General features: G+C 38.3%; 1 protein-coding gene and 1 long non-coding RNA gene across 3 annotated transcripts in view; both read right to left on the minus strand.

Moving 5' to 3' along the window:
- The window catches only part of ST6GAL1 (ST6 beta-galactoside alpha-2,6-sialyltransferase 1), a 31,769-nt gene extending 26,298 nt beyond the window's left edge, over positions 1-5,471 (minus strand). For both annotated transcript variants that reach the window (XM_081329524.1, XM_081329523.1), the window contains exons 1-3: positions 5,396-5,471; positions 924-1,571; positions 140-237 (exon numbers count right to left, since the gene is read on the minus strand). In XM_081329524.1, coding sequence (XP_081185650.1) covers positions 140-237; positions 924-1,524 — 699 coding nt within the window. In that variant the 5' untranslated portion in view covers positions 1,525-1,571; positions 5,396-5,471. The remainder of the gene's footprint in view (positions 1-139; positions 238-923; positions 1,572-5,395) is intronic.
- Positions 5,472-5,484: 13 nt separating this feature from the next.
- LOC308669063 lies at positions 5,485-14,185 on the minus strand. The gene is made up of 3 exons (XR_014026666.1): positions 13,959-14,185; positions 7,825-7,902; positions 5,485-5,524 (listed from the first exon to the last, which is right to left on the minus strand). It is a non-coding gene; the product is annotated as an uncharacterized lncRNA (long non-coding RNA).
- Between the last annotated feature and the right edge of the window lie 6,785 nt (positions 14,186-20,970).

Raw genomic sequence — 20,970 nt, forward strand, 5'->3', positions numbered from 1 at the left:
CATGGCTCTGCAGGCAAGGAGCCTGGAGGATGGCGTGGTCAGGAGAGTTCCCTATTCAGGGACAAGCTACCCTTGTAGATCTAGCACTTGTGAAAATGACCCAACTTCTCCCACTTCTCTTGTTACTTAGCTGACTTACCTGAGAATTAACAAGACGTATTGTAGTTTTCTCACCAACATCTACCTGAAACCCTTTGGTAGGGGCCCCATTAAACCTCAGGACTGCATCATGGCTGTCTGAAAGAAACAGAAAATATGAACTGAGTGCATCTCAGATCAAAGTCTTCAACATTTCAGTAGTTCAGCTATGAAATTCTCCTATGTTGTACAGAAAAAAACTAGGTACAATTTTCAATGTCATGTCAATGTTTTTGTCATGTATTTGAAAAAAAGTCTTATATTAAGCTGTGGAGTTGGGCACATATGGCTTTGTCCAATGCCTGCAGCTGCCTCTCTTACAATAAAGGAATACATAACATGATTCTGATTGATTGCAATTAACTGGAATGTACGAGGAACAACCATATGAACCTTAATCTGGACAAGTTGATAGCAGGGGAAAATGGCTGGGGCTTCCAGCCAGGGTTTTCAGCTTTGTCCAAGTTCATGCCTTCCAGATATTTGTATTCAGAACAACAGAATAATAGACTTGGAAGGGACCTTGGAGGTCTTCTAATCCAACCCTCTGCTCAGGGAGGAAACCCTATACCATTTCAGACAAATGGCTGCCCAATCGCTTATTATTAAAAACCTTCAGAGTTGGGGCACCCACAATTTCTGGAGGCAAGTCGTTCCATTGATTCTACCAGTTACTTCAGGATAAACTAGTTTTTCCCTGCCCCATTACATGGAAAACTGAACAACAAAACATTTAATCATATTTACTTGCATTTATTGTAACAGAAAAATATACAAATACAAACCTATTTCTGCTCCCAAATGTGACTTCTTAATAGATCCTGCAGAGGATACAACTGCACATCGGCCTAGCTTGCCCAGTTCCATGCTGATATTTTTCTTAGGCAGGTATGTCTCCCATTCAGGTGTATTAAAAGGGCCATCAGATGCAATTATCATCCTAAAGTCTACTTTTTTCTGAAGCTGACACAACACTTGCTGTGGGCTGAGTTTAGCAGCATTCTTTGGTCCAGTGTATTTCACATGATGTTTGTTCATTTTTAAGTAATACTTTCTTGCCATTTGGAGTCTAGGGCTAAGAAGTTGGGAAGAACTATTCTTGTTCCAGACTATGATTTCTTTCGGGTTATGTTCAATATGGTTAAATTTAACCTGCGATACTTTGTTAGACAAAGTGACTTTGCCTGTGCTATTGACAGTTTTATTCTGGCCCATTCCTGATTTCATTGTAATCCATTTCCACAGCTGCAGATGATCAGTTTGGCTTTCTGTTTTTATGGAGACGTAAATTCCTTTCCGTATTTCCTTCCACAGACAAACAGTCATGACCAAAATGAAAATGAGAATTATGAACACCCATTTTCTAAACAAGTTGACATGAACCATAATGTACAATTCATTAGGTTGGAAAGTTCAGTGTTGGATGTATGGACCTGAAAAATGAAACAATGTAAATATATTAATAGGGAGGGACAGAAAGATAGCATCTATAGATAGATTAGTGTTTTTTAGAATGTTGCTCTCCAAAAACTGATTGCATAAGATTGCCACTGTCTTTAAATAGTTCCTATAGCTCAGATCTTGAGAGACTGGACTAGATCAATTTTCTATTAATATAAGTTTTTTATTGTCCTGTGTTATATTTAATAAAGTAAACAGACACCTCTCTTTCTCTTTTCCTGAGAGATAAATGAGATAAAAATACAGCCAATACATTTAAGAAGAGATCATTGTTTTAGAGAAATGCCTATACTGGATGCATTTACATGATGGAGGACCACTGAACTGGGTAGAGATGTGGGCATAAAATCAGGGGATTCCTTTTCATTAACTATTTCATTTCTACTAATGACACATGCTCACAAACATACAGACTCACAAATATAGAAAGGAAAGGATGTCTATGTGTTTCCTTTCTGGTGCCTGCAAAAAGACTGTGTTTCAACTGTTAATTAGCCATCCTTTTTTTAGCATAGAATCATAGCACATGCGGGTTATATGGGACCTTAGATATCACCTAGTGCAACTGCTAACCAGTTCAGGAACCAACTCCACAGCATCCACCTCAGATGTATCCTTAATGGTTCCATAAGTAGGGATCACCCAGCAGAATACACCTATACACAGACTAGAACTAACAGGGCAACAACATAATGATTACAAATGGTTTGTGGTTGCAAGCCTTAGTTCATTTTGAGCTTTAGCTTTCCTCATTTCATCCTTGCAGGCATGGACTATTTGCTGATATTCTGTCTTAGTTATGTGTCCCTCTTTCCACTTATTATACTTGTCTTTTTTATCTTTTAATTTATCAGAGAGTTCTTTATGCAGCCATGCTGGTTTCTTTTGAGAGCTGTTATTTTTCTTCTTTGTTGGTATTGTGCTAGACTGGGCCTTTATTATCTCACTTTTCAAAATTTCCCAAGCTTCTTGAGTTGTTTTCCCCTTTAGGATTCTCATCCATGGAATTCTTCCCAAGGTCTCTCTAAGTTTATTGAAATTAGCTCTTTTAAAGTCCAAGACTCTAGTTTGGCTGTGTTCTATTGCTTGTGCTTCCAGAATTTTGAATTCCAATATTGCATGATCACTTCCCCCCAAGGTTCCTGTGGCTTCGACACTTTCTATCATTTCATCTCTGTTAGTGAGAATTAAATCCAATATGGCTAATTTTCCCCTAGTTCCCTTCTTTACTTTTTGGGAGAGAAAGTTGTCTGCTAGGTTTGTCAGGAATCTGTTTGATCTTCCACTTGGTGCAGAGTTTGTCTCCTAGTTGATATCAGGGTAATTAAAGTCCCCCATTACTATTGTGATGTGCTTCCTACATACCTTAGTTAGCTGACTAGCAAAAAGTTCATCTATTTCCTCTGCTTGGTTGGGCGGCCTATAGTATACACCTATGGCAATGTCATTTTTTTCACCTTTTATATTGACCCAAATGCATTCAAGTTTACAGTTTTCATCATTGTGCTCTATTTCAATGCTTTTCAACCTTTTCACGCATTGTACCACTTTTAGGATATGGCAACATCCGAGTACCACCAGTTGCCTAGCAAGGTGTCAAAAACGTGATGACCCAAAAAAAAGAAAAGAAAAAAAGTGATGAAGTACAGGTAGTCCTCAACTTACAACAGTTTGCTTAGTGACTGTTCGAAGTAACAATGGCACTGAAAAAAGTGCCCCCCAAGCCACAGCTGAGCAAGACACCAGCTTGCCTGCCAGGCAGCACTCTTCTTCCTGTCTGAGGTTTTCATTGTTGTGAACATTTCTGTTGAGGATTGGCAGCGGGGTGGGGTGGGGTGGGGTGGGTGTTTGGTTTTTATTACCTCTGTCTGCTGGGTGGTTGCAGCAGGTTTTGGTCACTTCACACGACCCTGGGACACTGTGACCGTCATAAATATGAATCAGTTGCCAAGCATCTGAATGTAAATCACAAGACCCTGGAGATGCTGCATATTCCAGCAGATTGGTGCTTCTTCTGGGCTCAGCAGATGTGCCGGGATCAGTGCCGAGCTCCAGCTGGAGCCTAGTGCTGATCCTGGCGCTTCCGCTGGGCCCTGACAGCCCTGCAGCTCTAGCCATCTGCCACCAGTTCAGCTCATTCCCCTCCCCCGCTATCACATTTTTAGGATGGTCGCATACCACCTGCCAGGTGCCAATGTACCACAGGTGGTACCTATGCCACTGGTTGAAAAGCCCTGCTCTATTTCTGTGGAGATAAAGTTATTTCTTATATAGAGAGCAACTCCACCTCCTCTTTTGTTTAGCCTGTTTCTTTTAAATAATTTAAATCCCTGTAGCTGTGTGTTCCATTTGTGGGTTTCATCCCACCATGTTTCCGTAATGGCAACAATATCATATCCACCCTCATTTACTTGAATTTCTAGTTCACCCAGCTTACTGTTCATACTCTGAGCATTGGTGTATAGACATTTGAGTCCTTTATGATTGACCCTGTGTTTACTTGCTACATAACTTTTGTGGTGCCTGACTTCCCCTATTTTCTTAGATTGCCGGGGACAGTGATGTTCTGTATCAATTAACTTACTGTCCCCATTGTTTAGTTTAAATGTTCCTCCAGAAAAGCTGTGAATTTATTGCCAAGTAACTCAGTCCCTTTCTTGGATGGATGCAGACCATCTCTTTTGTACATTTTTTCATTGGACCAGCTACAGACATCGTGACTAATATAACCAAAGCCTTCTCCTTTACACCACTCCTTTAGCCACATATTAAATTCTGCTATATGCTGGCCTTTTCCATTTTGCTCCTTATAGACTGGTAAGACCTCTGAAAAAGTGAGCCTACAGCCTATCCTGCTGAGTTCCTGCCCCAAGCTCTGGAAATCATTCTGCACACAGATTACATCCTTTTGGGACAGATCATTAGTGCCAAGATGTACAATAGCATCCACATCACAGTCATTGCTGGCATTGTTGACTATTTTGAAAATACGCTTTTTGTCCCTACTGGCAGTAGCACCTGGAAGACACCTGACCTCTTTTGAAACCTCTGTATCCTTTCCTAAATTTACATCCCTTATAACTGAATCACCAACCAGAAGGTGGCTTCTCTTTTTGGATACCTTTCTTTTCTTGCATGACTGATGTGTAATACCTGTAATGTTAAAAGATGTTTGATTATTCTATTTAAGAATTAGCTAAAATTTAAAATAGAATTTGGTCGAGTATAAGTAATTGTAGATTGATAAACATAGGCTGTGGCCCTGTCAGTAACGTGTGATGTATTAGGATGTGAAACAGACAATGTTTATTAGGTAGAACATACAGTAGCTACTCAGCCACTGTGTACATGTTAGACGCTATAATTTTTGCTGTAATGAAATAAGGGAAATTTGGGTTGTGAATATTATTTGGGATGTTAAAGACTAAATTTGAATAATATAATTAAAATTAAAATTAGGTAAACTTTAATAATAGGTCATAGATATATCTCAATGAAATTGAATTGACAATTTTTTTAACTGACCATGCTATTTCTAGAAATTCATTAGTTTAAACTGGTTGTATGAAATGTTAAGGGAAATAGAGAAGGATGTTTTGATAATGTAATCTGAATTATGTACTGAAAACTTTGTTACTGAATCTCTGATTACCCAGTCACCATGATGCTTTCTAAATATGAAGATTTTAACTGGAAAACCAATAAAACTTGTTTTTTTTTTAAAAAAAGAATAATCTAGTCACATACAATAATCCATCGGCAATATTTGTGAACTAGCAGCAGTTACGAATCATACCTCAGTAATAGCGATCATTCAATTTTCTTTCTTATCCTCCTCTCTCTTCTACCTCCTCAGGAGAATTTCCCAGCCAAACTCCTGTTTGCTTGTGCGAGAAGGCAAGCTTCAATAGCTGTTGCAGGAAGTCTTTAGATCAAGGGCAGATGGGCTTTAGTAACTCTGAATTCTATGCAGCTGTTACTACTCTAACGACTGTGTGAACTCATGCATACAGAATAGTATCAAAGCTAAAGCAAGTAAGATATTTTGCAATCACAGATAAAGAATTATATAATCATGTGTTCTGGCTCTTCATTTAAGGAATAGATGTATGCCTTATACTTTCCACTGGGACAAGTGACATCAGTAATAAAGAGAACTGATAATGATAAGCAGGGCTTTTTTCTCATAGAACGCTCAGAACGGAGTTCCGGCACCTTTTTTGGATGGAACCTTGTAGGGTAGGCAAGGTGGGTTGTATGACATGTGTGAGTTCCGGCAACTTTTTCTTTTACAAAAAAAGCACTGATGATAAGTGATTTCCTATGCCTATCTTGGTATATAAATGGTATATAAATCTCATTTATGGGGAACTGAGACTTCATACCAACAAGCTGAAGGAAGCTTTTGAGTAATTCAGGAGAAACTCTCCACTAACTTGCAGTTAAGATTAATAAATCACTACAGCGGTCGTTTCTTGGGGCTGGTGTTAAATATATTTTGCATTTATCACAAGAAAAAGAATATCTAGGATTCAGCATATTTTACTGAAACAGCAAAACAGTGTCCCTCTTTAGCATTGCTTAAAGTACCAACTGCACTTTTTCATGTGGTAAACCTATTTTATTTCCAAAATTTACATGTTAGTACTGAATCAAAATCAAGTTTTTCCTTAAAAAAAAGCCTAATAATTTTATTGTTGATTAGTGTTGCATAAGCTTTCACAATAAAAAACAATCATCTGCAATCACAGACTTCATTAAATTGCAATTCCCATTACACTAACCATTATCACTTAGTGTTTGCTTACATGAACTTTCATCTGAGTTTCAAAAGAAAGTCACTTTTCTTCAAATCATTTTTATGTAAATGTTAATATAATTCCATGTATCTATATTATGTAGAATCTACATTTTGTACAATCATGAAAAGCCATCATGAGCAGACATTAGGCTATTTTATAAAAATGATCCTTCCAATTCTATGATTCCATCATTGTGTTCAGAGGTTAAACTATGATTAAAACAACTTTTGAAGGAAGGCAATTTTTATTCTGGTCAGACTTTTATATACTTAGCTCTGAATGTATTCAGAATATTCTGCTCAACCAATGTACATACTCTCCACTGGAACTTTTTGTCATGAATGAAATTAGTGTATCAACATAGAAATAAAGGAAGTAGGAGAGCTAATATTGCTCTGGATTGTCTCAGATGTGGAAGCATGGGGAGTGGGTCCTAGGAGTGAGTATCAGGAGAGACAGCTGATTCTGACTACTTATGCACTGATTGGGATACATCTATTTCTGTGTGAGAAGAAAAAGCCACCATGCCACCCTGGCCGTCCATACCATCCACTAGCCCTAGTCATCCTTGAGCTATCAGTGAGCATCAGACCACAAAACTAAAGATTGCCTAAGCCTTTCAGCTAATTTTGACACCTTGGCTAAAACTAAGCACATCTCTTAGCAGGAAATGGGCAAACACTGGCAACCCAATTAAAACAGAAAAAAATCACCTCAAGGTATGAAAATCTGTCTCACACACACAATAGGATGCCCCCCAATTGTAAAGCTATCACCCAACGTCAACATGTGCACCCACAAAAGGATGATTACAAGACCTTGCAGGGTGACAAACCACATTTTCTCCCACCTGACTTGTCTCACCCACCCAAGCGAACTATTTTCACAGTGCTTTCTAAAACAAGAAACAAACCCTTCTATAAATAATACAACTGACTTTTATCATGTGCTTGTGGCCACCTTTGATCGTTGGCTGTTGGTTTCACTGTTTGATTGTCAAATAAACGTTACCTTTTCTTCAAGCAACTGTCCTGAGTCCTTCATTGAGATATCTGGCTCTGAATCAGACTGAAAATTCTTCTGACAACTGTATAATATCTATTTTTCTTTGTTACTAAATAAATGTTAGCATGCAAAAATTATGATAAAGAAGAAGCAGTTGGAGAAAACAGAACTACAGTATCAAAACTGCTTGCTTTAGTAATTTACACAAGTTTAAAACAGAAACTTTTATGGTATAACTTTTGATCATCCCAAAGTAGTCTGCTGCCAGTAAAAATGTGTGTAATTAACAATTGCAATCCTGTGCACATTATATTCATGTAATGAAGAAAGAAACCATTTTATGTAAATAGTTTCTGTAAATGTCATGCAGGTTGCTTGTGTATTGTAGTATCAATTCATCCATAAATCTACGACTTACTTTTCTGAAGTAATAGGCAGCTAAAACGCTGTATTCATTTTGCTGAAGAAAATTCCAAAGATAGAAATTTGGGGAAGTCTGTAATAAATAAACAATACATTTTAAAGAGGCAGGAACAATAATTTAAAACAGTCATAAAAGAATAAGATAGATAAGAATAAGACAGAACAAATTTGAGAAGAATGTTCCCTGTGCTAACATGTAAAATAAAGGCAAAGTCCTAGAAATTTACTATCATAAAATTTAGTTTCATTTGTAACAAATATTTATCTTGTTACATGTCACTATCACTTTACTTTTAATGTGCATACATTGATATATACTATATCAATAACATTATTGCTTGGCAATAAGTGGCGCTATGGTAGGATTTTAAACCCCATTCTGGACTAAGACCATCATGATGGAAATTCTAAGAATGTTTAAAAAAAGGCATGAGTAAATTACATACACTTTCAACATTTAAATGAGTTTAACAATAATGCTCAAAAATAGCACCAGAGCAATAATGTCACTAATCATGTGCACTACATAACAGTTCCTAATTATGAACTAAAATATTATTTTAAATATATTGTCAAAATATCTTTGCTAGTCTGCTGACATATTTATTCCGTGCTGTTGATGAATAATGAAATTAAAATGGACAGGCATCTATAAAAAATTAACATTAGAAATGAGCTTGATTTCTCACTGTGTTCTCTTTAAAATGCTGTTTTCTAAAAATAGAAAGATTGGTGTCCAATAAAAGCTGCAAACCATACTTGGTGAAATAAAAGAATATATGTATTAATGAAAAATTCACGGCAGATGATTGTGCTTCAGATCAATGTATAAATATCTGATACCTCTGTCTGCCAGTTAAACATGAGTAACACACAGCCTGATAATATTTAAAACCCTCTCTAAGAGCTCTGAAGTCTTCAGGAACAAATTAATAAATGCAAATAACTGATTCTTGAATGCAAAAAAGCACATCCTTGATGTTTTTTGAATTATGTATAATTATGTACATATTATAATATTTCTCCCTCTAAAATAGCTTACTCTGCCAAATACTACATGTACTCCAGTTGGAGTAGATGAAAGGAGCATTTACAAGGAGAAGGAAATGATTAATAGCTTTGTGGGATATTGTCTAGGACTTAAGGGTTGCTGAAATTAATGTGACCTAATTTAATCATAACCATCTATACCAAGTCCTCAGAATAAAGCAACCTTTTTAAAGCCATGTTTTTATGAAATTGTGATAAAACATTACCATTATTATGTAAATTTGATTGATGGAGTATAATGAAGATTAGATGTGTGGTTGGCTGTATTTTTTGAAAAATGGGATAATTTTTTAATGAATAGAATACTTGAATTCAAATATACTATCCTTCATTTCTACTGTTTTGAATGTAACAACTGTTCTTGCTCTACATAGGTCACACTAAAATACTCAGTCTTGCTAATCATAGTTATAGCAATTGGAATTAAATGTTGAATCAGTTGAACAAAATGCAGTTTCCATATAATTTGAGATAATATTTCTTTCAGTTTGGAATGATTTGTGAAAGTCAATTTATTTGGCACAGGTTTAGAGTTCCAGGATATATTAAACACTTTTGTAAAAGTGTTCTTAAATGTTTGGCATCTGGGTTAGTCATATTGAATCTTCTGGAACTAAATGTTTTCCATCAACAGACAAGAAAAGTAAGTTGGCATTTTCCACTCATTGGCACCATTTACAACAACAGCACTTACTGCTGTTTTGATTGCCAGCTCATATTTTTCTCATATGAGTCTAAACCTTGATATGATAGTCTGTATCCAAGCTGAAAGGGCTCTCTTCCATGTGGTTATTGTCTGACAAAATAATTTACCAAGTGCTTTCCAATTACTCAAAGTGCAAAGGAAAATTTATGAAGATTCCACCGTAGAATATTTTATTTATTTATTTGTATCCCACTTTTATTATTTTTACAAGTAACTCAAGGCGGCAAATATAGCCAACACATCTTCCTCCTCCTATTTTTCCAGGTTGCCCAGTTTTATGCTTCTATTGTTCTACTTGCTTTATGTGTAGCTAAAAAATATTTTTATCTAGTAAAGAGGGAGGGGATGGTGTTTTATATGGCCAAATTTAAATTGCAAGCTTGTTTGATGATTTCTTAATCCAGAAATGTATCTATCTTAGTGCAAAACTAAATTGAACTTTGCATGAAAGAGGAAGGGAGAGAGGAAACAGGTGCCAGCAGAAGATACTGAATGTCACAACTAAATTACAGCTGCTCAAAAGACAACCTAAAGCAACAGCAACCTCTTTCAAAAGAACCTGCAGTTGAAGAGAAGATATTAGGCCTAATAGACTTTCCCTTTTGCATCTACTTAACTCGCTTTTTATACAATCATGCTTGTTGCTTTCCAGATAATTTTTTTTTAAAAAAGCAATTACTAAGCTGCATTAAAACAAATGGGCTACGTGCAACCCCCACCTATTTTACAATTTTCTTTGGTAGTATATTCTTGTTCAGGAACATCCCTAAGGGCAAACCCCTTAGCTATTTCAATGGCAGTCCCAATAAGAGATATTTTCTGAGCAGAGATAAAGCAACAGTCTTCCAAGATATTTTTATTTGGAAGTCATCTTCCTATTACTTGACTTTGTGACTTATAATTACAGTGCATATATTTCCTTAGAAAAATCAGGGACAAACCTGAAAAAGAGGAAAATCTAAAGAGGTTCATAAGAATAAAAAATTGTTTATGAACTTGTTTTACAAGGTTTTTGTTTGCAAAATTCTAGGGCAAAACAAAAAAAATGTAATTCAATTAAATTAATGTAAAGGACTGCTTTCTGAAATACTGTAAAGGACTGTCCTTTATAATAAAGGATGTATGGTCACTGTACTGATAGTACCTTCTAAATTTACTTTCAGAACAGATGGAAATACCATGGGATACAAATAGAAGGAATCTACAATACTCGTACACACCAAAAACTACCCTCCCAATTTGCGTATTAGGCAAAAGACAGGCAACAATGAAATGATGTAGAACAAGTACGCATACCATTTCCTTTCAGAGGACATTTCAAAAGGAATAAGCAGAGACAAACCAACAGTCATTTCTGTCCAAAGTCCACATTCTGGACCGAGAGGACCGCTGGCTTGAAAGAGGGGTCAAAGAGGCCATCTATGTCAAAATTGAACAGCCCTCTCTCAATAGAGAAGGAGGGATACAACATCATCTATCCCCAGTCTACAACACGGTCCTTTCAACAGTTCCAAGAAGGCTCAACATCCATTTGCACTACTCAGGTGACCCTAGCGACACAGAGAAGCTAAAAGAATGCAAATGACCAGCTGTCTGCAAAGAGTATGAATCCTGCCATTCCTCACCATCCAGTCAGAGCTGAAGAAGCTTCTTGGATGAGAAACTTCTTCAAAGAAAAATAAGAAAGTCCAGTTGCCTCATGGGATGGTCTACTATGGTTTACACAGAATAGTTTATGCAACCAATACTGGCATGTACTTGCCTGCACTCTCTTTTATGGACTGCCCATCTTCCATAATGGCCCCAACAAGAGGCAGGGTCAAGAATTAAGGGGGCTTAATGTATGGACAGGCACAGCTACCATGTTTACCCGAAAAATAACATCTATCCCAAAAATAACCCCTACCTTGATTTTTACATGTGTACCTAATATAAGCCCTACCTCCAAAATAAGCTCTAGTTTTGAGGCAAGGCACATGCATAAAAGCAAGCTAGGGCGGGGATGGGGGTGTGGAGCTGCCCCATGCACCCCATACCTGCTTACCTTAGGACTGCTGCAGCGAGGCCCCCACACCCTGAAATCTGTTGCACCGCTGCCCAAGTTCTTCTGTGGCCACTTACAGCTGCACACCATGTGGCACATCATGCCAGTGCTGCTGCTTAGGGCAGGATGCCATGTGGCTCATCAACCTGATCATGCTGGTGCTGCCACTTTCAGCAGGCTGCCTGACTCATCACAGCAATTGTGCCAATGTCATCGCTCATGGCAGGAAGCCGTGTGGCTCATTGTGCTGATCACACCTGTGCCACCAAATGTGCACACCATGGTGCAACACAACATGTGGCCTACTACCGCAAGCAGCAGCACTGGTGCCACAAGCCATGCAGCTTTCTGCAAGCGGTGGCACCAGTGTCATCAGTGCGATGAGCCATGAGTGGTGGCACTGGCTCAATATGCCTCGTGGTGTGCAGCTATAAGCAGCCACAGAACTCAGGCAGCAGCCTCCTGCCATGAATGACGGTACCGGAGCAATCAGCACAACACGCCATGCAACCTCCTGCCACAAGCAGTGGCACCGGCGCGATGTACCACATGGTATGTGGACACAAGTGGCCGCAGAAGATCTCAGGCAGTGGTGCAACAGGTGTCAGGGTGTGGGAGGCCTGACTGAGGCAGTCTTAAGGTAAGCGAGTATGACATCCCCTGAATATAAGACCTGGTGCGTCATTTGGAGGCAAAAAAAATTATAAGACCAAAATTATAAGACTTATTTTCAGGGAAAATAGATTTAGCTGAAAACTAGATTTAGCTTATTTCTTTAAGTTTTTCTTATCCCATGCCTTAATCAGTTTCACTTACTCTTTCTTACTTCTTTTCATTACTTACTTTAAAAAGAAATTGTGTCATCTTTTTACATTATGCACATAAAAAGAGAATATAGCAAACATACTAGAAATAGAGAAAATGTATACAAAAGCAGAAATAATAATAATAATAATAATAATAATGATGATGATGATGATGATGATGATGATGATGATGATGATGATGATGATGATGATGATGATGTTGGAAGGGACCTTGGAGGTCATCTAGTCCAACTCCCTGCTCAGGCAGGAAACCCTATACCATTTCGGGCAAATGGCTGTCCAGTCTCTTCTTAAAAACTTCCAGTGTTGGAGTATTCACAGCTTCTGGAGGCAGGTTGTTCCACTGATTAATTGTTCCAACTATCAGGAAGTTTCTCCTTAGTTCTAGGTTGCTTCTCTCTTTGGTTAGTTTCCATCTGTTGCTTCTTGTCCTGCCTTCAGGTGCTTTGGAGAATATCTTGACTCCTTTGTGGCAGCCCCTGAGATATTGGAACACTGCTATCATGTCACCCCTTGTCCTTCTCTTCATTAGACTAGACATTCCCAATTCCAGCAACCGTTCCTTATATGTTTTGGCCTCCAGTCCCCTGATCATCTTTGATGCTCTTCTCTGTACATCTTTTTTACATCATGGTGACCAAAACTGGATGCAGTATTCCAAGTGTGGCCTTACCAAGGCATTGTAATGTGGTATTAACATTTCATGTGGTCTTGATTCTATTTCTCTGTTAATGCAGTCTAGCACTGTGTTGGCTTTTTTGGCAGCTGCAGCACACTGCTGGCTCATATTTAAATGATTGTCCACTAGGACTCCGAGATCCCTCTCGCAGTTACTACTATTGAGCAAGGTACGCCCTATACTATACCTGTACATTTGGTTTTTCTTGCCTAAATGTAGAACCTTACCTTTTTCACCATTGAATTTCATTTTGTTAGATAGCGCCCAGCGTTCAAGTCTGAAAAGATCCTTCTGTATCTTAAGCCTGTCTTCTGGATGAAGATATCTTCTTGATGAAGATATTGAATAGCACTGGGCCCAGAACAGAGCCTTGGAGCACCCCTCTACACACTTTCCTCCATGTAGATGCAGTTCCATTGAGGACCACATGCTGAGTGTGGCCGGTCAGCCAGCTACAAATCCATCTGATGGTGATGCTGTCTAACCCACATTTTTCTATCTTATCAAGTAGTAGGCTGTGGTCTACTTTATCAAATGCCTTACTGAAGTTCAAGTAAATTATATCCACAGCATTCCTCTGGCCCACTAATTTCGTCACCTGGTCAACAAATGCAATAAGATTTGTCTGGCATGATCTGTTTTTGACAAACCCATGTTGGCTTTTGGTAATGACATTTTTTGCCTCTTTGGCGTCTGGTCATGCCGGCCACATGACCACAGAGACGTCCTCAGACAAGCGCTGGCTCTTCGGCTTTGAAATGGAGATGAGCACCGGCCCCTAGAGTTGGAAATGACTAGCACGCATGTGCGGGGGAACCTTTACCTTTATCTTTCAAAGTGTTTGCTGATTTGTTGCTTGGTTATCTTTTCCAAGATCTTCCCAGGTATTAAGGTCAGGCTGATAGGTCTGTAAGTCATTATGAAGATCCTGTTTCTCTTCCATCAGCACAAAGCTCCTTAAATCGCCTGTATATGGGTTGAGGGAATGGCAAGAGTAAAGGTTTGTGATGGACTATGTTTAATCACAATTTGGGACAAAGCCTATTAATATTGTATTTTGGAACTTGTTCTAGTCCAATGGAATGTTATTTGCTTGTGTGGAAACATGAAGGCTGAGAAATTAGAAAGTCCCAAGTCTTTACTGACACAAACCTACAATTTATTCTATAATGTACCAAAACAATCTTGAATAATTGAATTTTCAATCTACTTTTCACATTTCTGTAAAATGTAGGAAATGCCCACTTACCTCTTAAGTATACAACAGGTAATAAAAAAGATCAATATTTTGGCAGGATAAAGAGTTTTTCTTATCACTCTAGGAACAAGATATTCTAATTATTGCAGGGAATCTCACAAAGCATTATCAACATGGGCTTGTTCTAGCAGGAAGTTCTTACCCTGATAAGATTTGTTCCGGTTTGTGATCGCAGCGCTGGTGGATGTTCGGAGTAATCGCTCTCTTTGCAGTCTGGTTTTCTCCTGCTTGCTGTCCAGAAATTCTGGGAGTTGAAGTCCATTAGTCATAAAAGAGCCAAGTTTACCTGTCCCTGGGCTATACTAACTGGAGATGCTGGAAGCTGCAATTTCATGGATAGGGATCCATCTTGGGGATATATGTATAAAAGTATACAAACTTTGAACCACAACCTAAAACTGTGATTACACTGAAAAGATCTGCAAACCAGCATCATTATCATAAATTATGTTCTATATTGTTTATTTTTTTACAGTTCTAAGAGTAAATATTTGTTATGACAAACATTATTACATACAATACTGAACAAGATCACATATAAGTATAAAACATTGCAGGATTTTACAGGGATAGCTTAATCTCCATTTAAAGCCATCCTTTAAAGTTAAAGACTAATTTCTTTATTGCATTATTTCTATCATCAATTAAAAAGTGTCTTAAAGCCTTCTTATTCAGATTGGAATTCATTGATTTTCATTCCAGAAATATTCACAATTACTACAAATGATACAAACAGTTAAAAATTCCACTCTTTTTTGACATGTCTTTGAACCAGAGCAAAGATTAGGATTCTGATTGGTGCTGGTAGCCATTACTTACACAGTGTACAAGTATGTAGTTGTCTTTTAAGACAATTAGATGTGTTCAGTGAAGAAAATCTATTCAGGGCTTTAGCAAAAGCCATCAAGTTCAAAGAAGATTTCATTGTGAACGTGCAAATAGAAATGTTGGCGGAAACAATTGCCCATAATCCGCTGCAAGAAATGGAGGCTGGTTTTGCAATGAAATCATTTATGGAGAAACAGAATGATCACAAGTGGGAGAAAAGGCAGTGGAAGTGGGAGGGACTTCCAACTTCCTGCCAGCTTCCCTATTGACATTGCTGGTGGGAAACCGGCAGAAGCATTACCAATTGCTTCTCCTTCTTTTTGGCTGACTTATGGAACTGCCTGCCACTTGGCTGGCGAGAGGGGGAACAAAGAGAGAAAAACTGCACCCCCACTTCCCAAGCCTCTCCTTAACACAATTTAGATCATTCAGAAGAGAGTTGCTAGGTAGTTATCTGCCACTGCATTAAGGGTGGAAAAGTACTGGTGCTGTGCTACCCTACTGTCATGAAGCAAGTTATAAGACAGCAAGGTTTTAGGATGACTTTAGCTTGGGCTTGGGCATTTCACTCATGATTCCCCCTGACTACTGCCACGACCTTGATGACAACCTACATCAACCCCAGAATGCCCTGTCACTGCCTTGATGGTGAAGCATGGCCACCATTATTCAATGGATCACTGGTGATCTGGGTCATGTCCATGGCTTTCTTTCTTTCACAAAGTATATTATGAAATAAGAAATGGCTTGCTTTGTATCCAGACCTTCGATTACAATTTAGTATGCTCAAATAAGCAAACCAATAATATAAACTCTGGTTTAAAGTTTACTTACAGACCAGGCTTGCTTACCTTCTCAATCATAATTTCAACTTTTGGCATTTTATGAAGCTATTCCTCACTGGTTGCATGAAGAGCAAAATAAGATAGAAAGGAAAGAGTTTGGGGCACATCCATGATTCATTAGCATTATAGTGTATAAATCCAGGAATCCTGCTTAGTCATTGCAAGGTCAACATTTGGAGAAAGAAAATAGAATCTGCAGATATGAAACAGTTCTTAGAGAAGGCAAAAATGGCCCCTGAGGTTTATTTTAGTCCTCATAGCTATCCCTGACCATGACCACTAAAAACTGATGGCATGCATCCACCATGCTAGGAATCAGATGAAAAATATAGCCTAAAGCACATATAGTTCCTAGTTGAACAACAAAAACAAATAGTTTATCTTTCCTAAAATCTGTTTGTCTACAGAATTCACATCAAAAATGTTGAGCCTGCTTTGGCTATCAAAATTTCATCCAACCCTGAAGCACACCGCATTCTTGGCTTCTCAACTTGATTAACTTTGCAAACTGGTTGGGAGGAAATAGGAATAATCAGTGCTTTTTTTCTAAAAAAAAGGTGCTGGAACTCAGAGGTGCTGTCACTGGAAGCGAGGCCGGTGTCTTGCTACGGCGTCGCTGCCTGTCCTTTGCACACCCACCCCTGCGGCTCAGAGCCATATGCCATGGGGATTCCCCTTCCATAGCTGCCATGGGGATTCCCCTCCCCACAGTTGCCACGCCATGTCCTGTGCTGAGCCCCCACCTGGAGCTGCTCCGAACCCCGACCCAAAGCTGTGTTCCTTATGGCAGTGGTCTCTGGCGCCAAACAACTGATGGCTTCCAGCACCGGCACTCGTCCACTTACTGCCCCATTGCTTCCAAGTGCAGTAAGTGAGCGAGCGAGCAAGTAGCGTTTAAAAGCATTTGGAAGCGACGGGGCAGTAAGTGAGTGAGTGAATGAGCAAATGGCATTTGGAAGCGTCAGGGCAGTAAGTGAGTGTGTGAATGAGCAAATGGTGTTTGGAAGCGATGGGGCAGTAAGTGAGTGAGCGAGCAAGAGGCCTTTGAAAGAGACGGAGTGAGTGGGGGAGAGACTGAATGAGGTGCCTTTGAAAGAGACGGAGGAGTGAGTGAGAGCGACTGGAGGCTTTTGTGAGCAAAGTGTGAGTGAGTGAGGGGGGGCTTTTGCAAGCGAAGGGTGAGAGAAAAATGGAAAAGTGAGGGGAGAAGGGAAAAAGAAAAGGCACTGACTACTGACTTCCTCTGTTGCAGGAGTAGAAGGAAGCATTAACATTGAACCTCAATTTTTTGCTTTTCTATAATATTATAAACTAGCCATTTCTATAACAATAAATGAACCTAACCAATGAAACCCAAAATACCCCCCCTTTTTTTAGTAATCAAGTTTTTGACACCTTGTTAAGCACTGGTGATGCTTGAATATTGTCATGTCCTAAAAGTGGTACAATTTCTAAAAAGGTTGAAAAGCCCTGATGTAAATGCAGCCTAAATTGTTTATTGCCATCCTATTTGCAAATAATATCTTACTTACCTAGCTGAGATGGTGTAGTTGGGCAGCAGGGAGTGGTGCAAAGTTCTTGCCTTAGCTGCAGACAACTTGCCTGTGCAACGTTTGCCGGTCGGTCTTTTGGCGTGCTCAGCAGCAATTCCTATTGGCCTTGCAAAGCCAATAGGCCAGGCGTAGGCAACCTTGGCTCTTTTATGACTCATGGACTTCAACTCCCAGAAGATGTTACATAACATAACATCAACTGGAAGATGTTAAACTGTCCTTCTGTTTCTTTCCTTCCCAAAAATTGTGTTAATGAGTCCTCTCTAAGCTCTGCTGATCAGCTTGTCCTGGATTGTTTTGCCACAAAACGGAACAGTTTGCAAGTTGTAGTTGAGACAACCAGGGCTTTTTTTCTCATAGAACGCTCAGAACGGAGTTCCGGCACCTTTTTTGGATGGAACCTTGTAGGGTAGGCAAGGCAGGTTGTATGACATGTGTGAGTTCCGGCACCTTTTTCTTTTACAAAAAAAGCACTGGAGACAGCGCATCTCATTTTAGATATATCACATATAATTGAAGCTTGTAATTAGTTGCGTGTGCACGCTCAGCAAGTGTGATGTATTTGTGCTGGCATTTCTAGGCCTCTTTCCAACCACATCCAGAAAAATTTGTAACAAACATTGGAATTCTCAAGGCCATGTTTGGTATTTCCCAGCAATCTGTTACTGGAAGGAAAAGGCAATCCATGCTGCATTAGTGATCCCAGAGAAGCATTTGCATGTATACAAGCAAGTATTTTTTATTTTTCATGTCTTCCATTTTTGAATTACTCCTGCCTAGAAAAAAAAATAAGGAAAGAAGAAAAAAAGAAGAAACTTCTAGTGATGATTAATTCATAACTTACCTTGAACCTCTGTAGAATTTGATATGATATATAAGGAATTGTTGATTATATACCCTTTGACTTCTAGCTAATATATCATAGAAAGAAAGATAATTTCTTAACACTAAGGGTGTCATGCATGTTTTGTGCATGGGGAAAGTATAATTGTAATGCTATCTGAACAGTATGTTTTTAAGTCTTAGCTGCAGATTCTTGGTTTTGTTATCTAGCCCAGAAGTCCCCAACCTTTTGGGCACCACGGATGGGGCTTTGCTTGTTTGTGGGGACCGGTTGCTGGCATGCTGCGGCCCAGTACCGGTCAACAGACTGGCGGTTGGGGACCCCTGGTATAGCCCAAAGACTGCAGACTATGACTGATAAAAAGTGGGAGCATGACTTACAGTATGTTGAGACCTACTGAAGGCTTATCACTAAATACTGTGATGGGAAGATATTCAAAGGACTGCAATATATGCCACAGATGTTGAAGTAGCTAGAGTTTTAAAACAATTCAAATTTGACAAGGCTTCAACAATCCTCTTCCACCTGAAGCCTTCTAAATGTGTCGCATTACATTTTCAAATTCTTCTGGCAACAGAATGACTTGTAGTGTCAGGTTATAGAAGGATGGTCAAGACTGCATTTTCACAGTTAGGTGTAAAACATTTTCTATTTCAGTCACCTTACATACATGTATGAATATACTTAAAATGTTACAATATGAACAGCTGGCCTAGATTAGCCACAAAGGGACAGCAGGCACTTTTCATGTTTCACCCTCATTCCTCTGGAGAGCAAAGGGATGGATAATGCAACGGAATTACCATATTAGCTGTGCTTGTAGAACAGAACACTTAGATGTGGCTATGTGGTTAGTTGATGGTTCAAGGAGTTTACAACCCAGAAAGTTTGACTAAATAAATCATGTTTCACTTAACCATGCATAAACTTCTTTTATTATCTGAATGCAAACAAATGCAAACAATAAACAAGATTATGAAAACCAAAACCACATCACCACCACCATCAATAGATTATTACATACAGAGCATATACAGAGTTCTACATCGGCATCTCAACGAATGGTAGCCACTATCATTTCTAGCTAATGTACATAGTTTGTAATTTATTTGTAAACTATAATAACATCAACACTGCAGAACACTGAGTAGTTGGGGTCATAAATTTGTTTTCTCAGTGCTAGAGAATAAGTCTCAGCTATAAGAAAGGCATGGAAAACCTCTTATCTTTGTCCTGATGTGTTCCATATGATAGGAATGTAATTCAAAAGAATATGTTCATTTGAAAATATTAAATATTGTTTCAGGATTGAATCAGCACTTTGCTGCACTTCCTACATCCTCAGTTAGGCAACAGGAGGCAGATGGTTTCAGGTATGCAGTTTAGGCATTCTATTTATAAAATGGTCAACTGTTTAGTTAATCATTACATATTTAAATTAAAGGCAGGAGAGGGTGAGGCACAATTGCTTAAGTGATAATTCTTGGTACCCTCAATAAATTATAATTCGTAGGTTTCAGTGAAATAGATGCCTAAATTTAACTGATAATAACTGATACTGTAAATTTGCAATTTAAGTCTGCTATGATTTAAAAATACAGACACACAAATAATATTTGTCATTGTATAATTTAAGATATATGCTGTGTATATGTAATTTATATATGTTACAAATTATACTACCCACCCTGCACCCCAAAGTAGATATGGAAATCTATTACAAAGAAAAACATGAAGGCAAGCAAATGTATTATAAAGTATATTTAATAAAACAAGTTATTTTAATGGCTCCTAAAGCAGATAAGCTCTACAACTATCTATTTCACAATAAATCTGCTAGCTTTTAAGATATTACAGGACTCTTTCTGACCTTTATTACTAGCTCTGATTTAAATAGAATGGCTTTCATGCCATACCGTAGATTCCATTAAATTCATGGTTTTTCTCACCCATCCTTTAATTCAACCTATCAAGGTGATGCACAGTTTTAGCACACATGTTAACAGTAATAAGAATAATAAAGAAAGATGACAAAATTTTCTTTACAACTTGAAGACTGTCACTGGCTGATTGAATGAAAAGCATGAATGAATAATTTCTCTTAAGCGAAGACTCAAGATTTAATCCAGGTAAAAAGGGAAGTGAAAGGAAACACCAGGCCTATTGCAAGACACACCCACCCACCCCGTGAATCTTTTTCTTGTTTTGGGCTGCCTGAATTAGCAAACTTGCCTGAACTCAGTACAACCTGTGATTATAGCAAAGCAAAGTAACTAGATGTTTACATGGTTTCCATATGGACAAGAAAATTGTGGGAGAGAAAAATTTCTTGATCCAAATGAATCATTGTCCCCTATAAACTTTATGTCCCCTATAAAATTTCATTTACAATTGAAAACAAATATTATTTATGTATATATTAAATTTATATGCCACCTTTTTTCTTGTAGAATTCAGTGAATGTCACGAAATGTGTAATAATAAATTTAATTTCAAAATGCTGATAA

Source organism: Vipera berus (assembly GCF_964194415.1).
Source record: "Vipera berus genome assembly, chromosome: 5".
In the NCBI taxonomy this organism is placed as follows: domain Eukaryota; kingdom Metazoa; phylum Chordata; class Lepidosauria; order Squamata; family Viperidae; genus Vipera; species Vipera berus.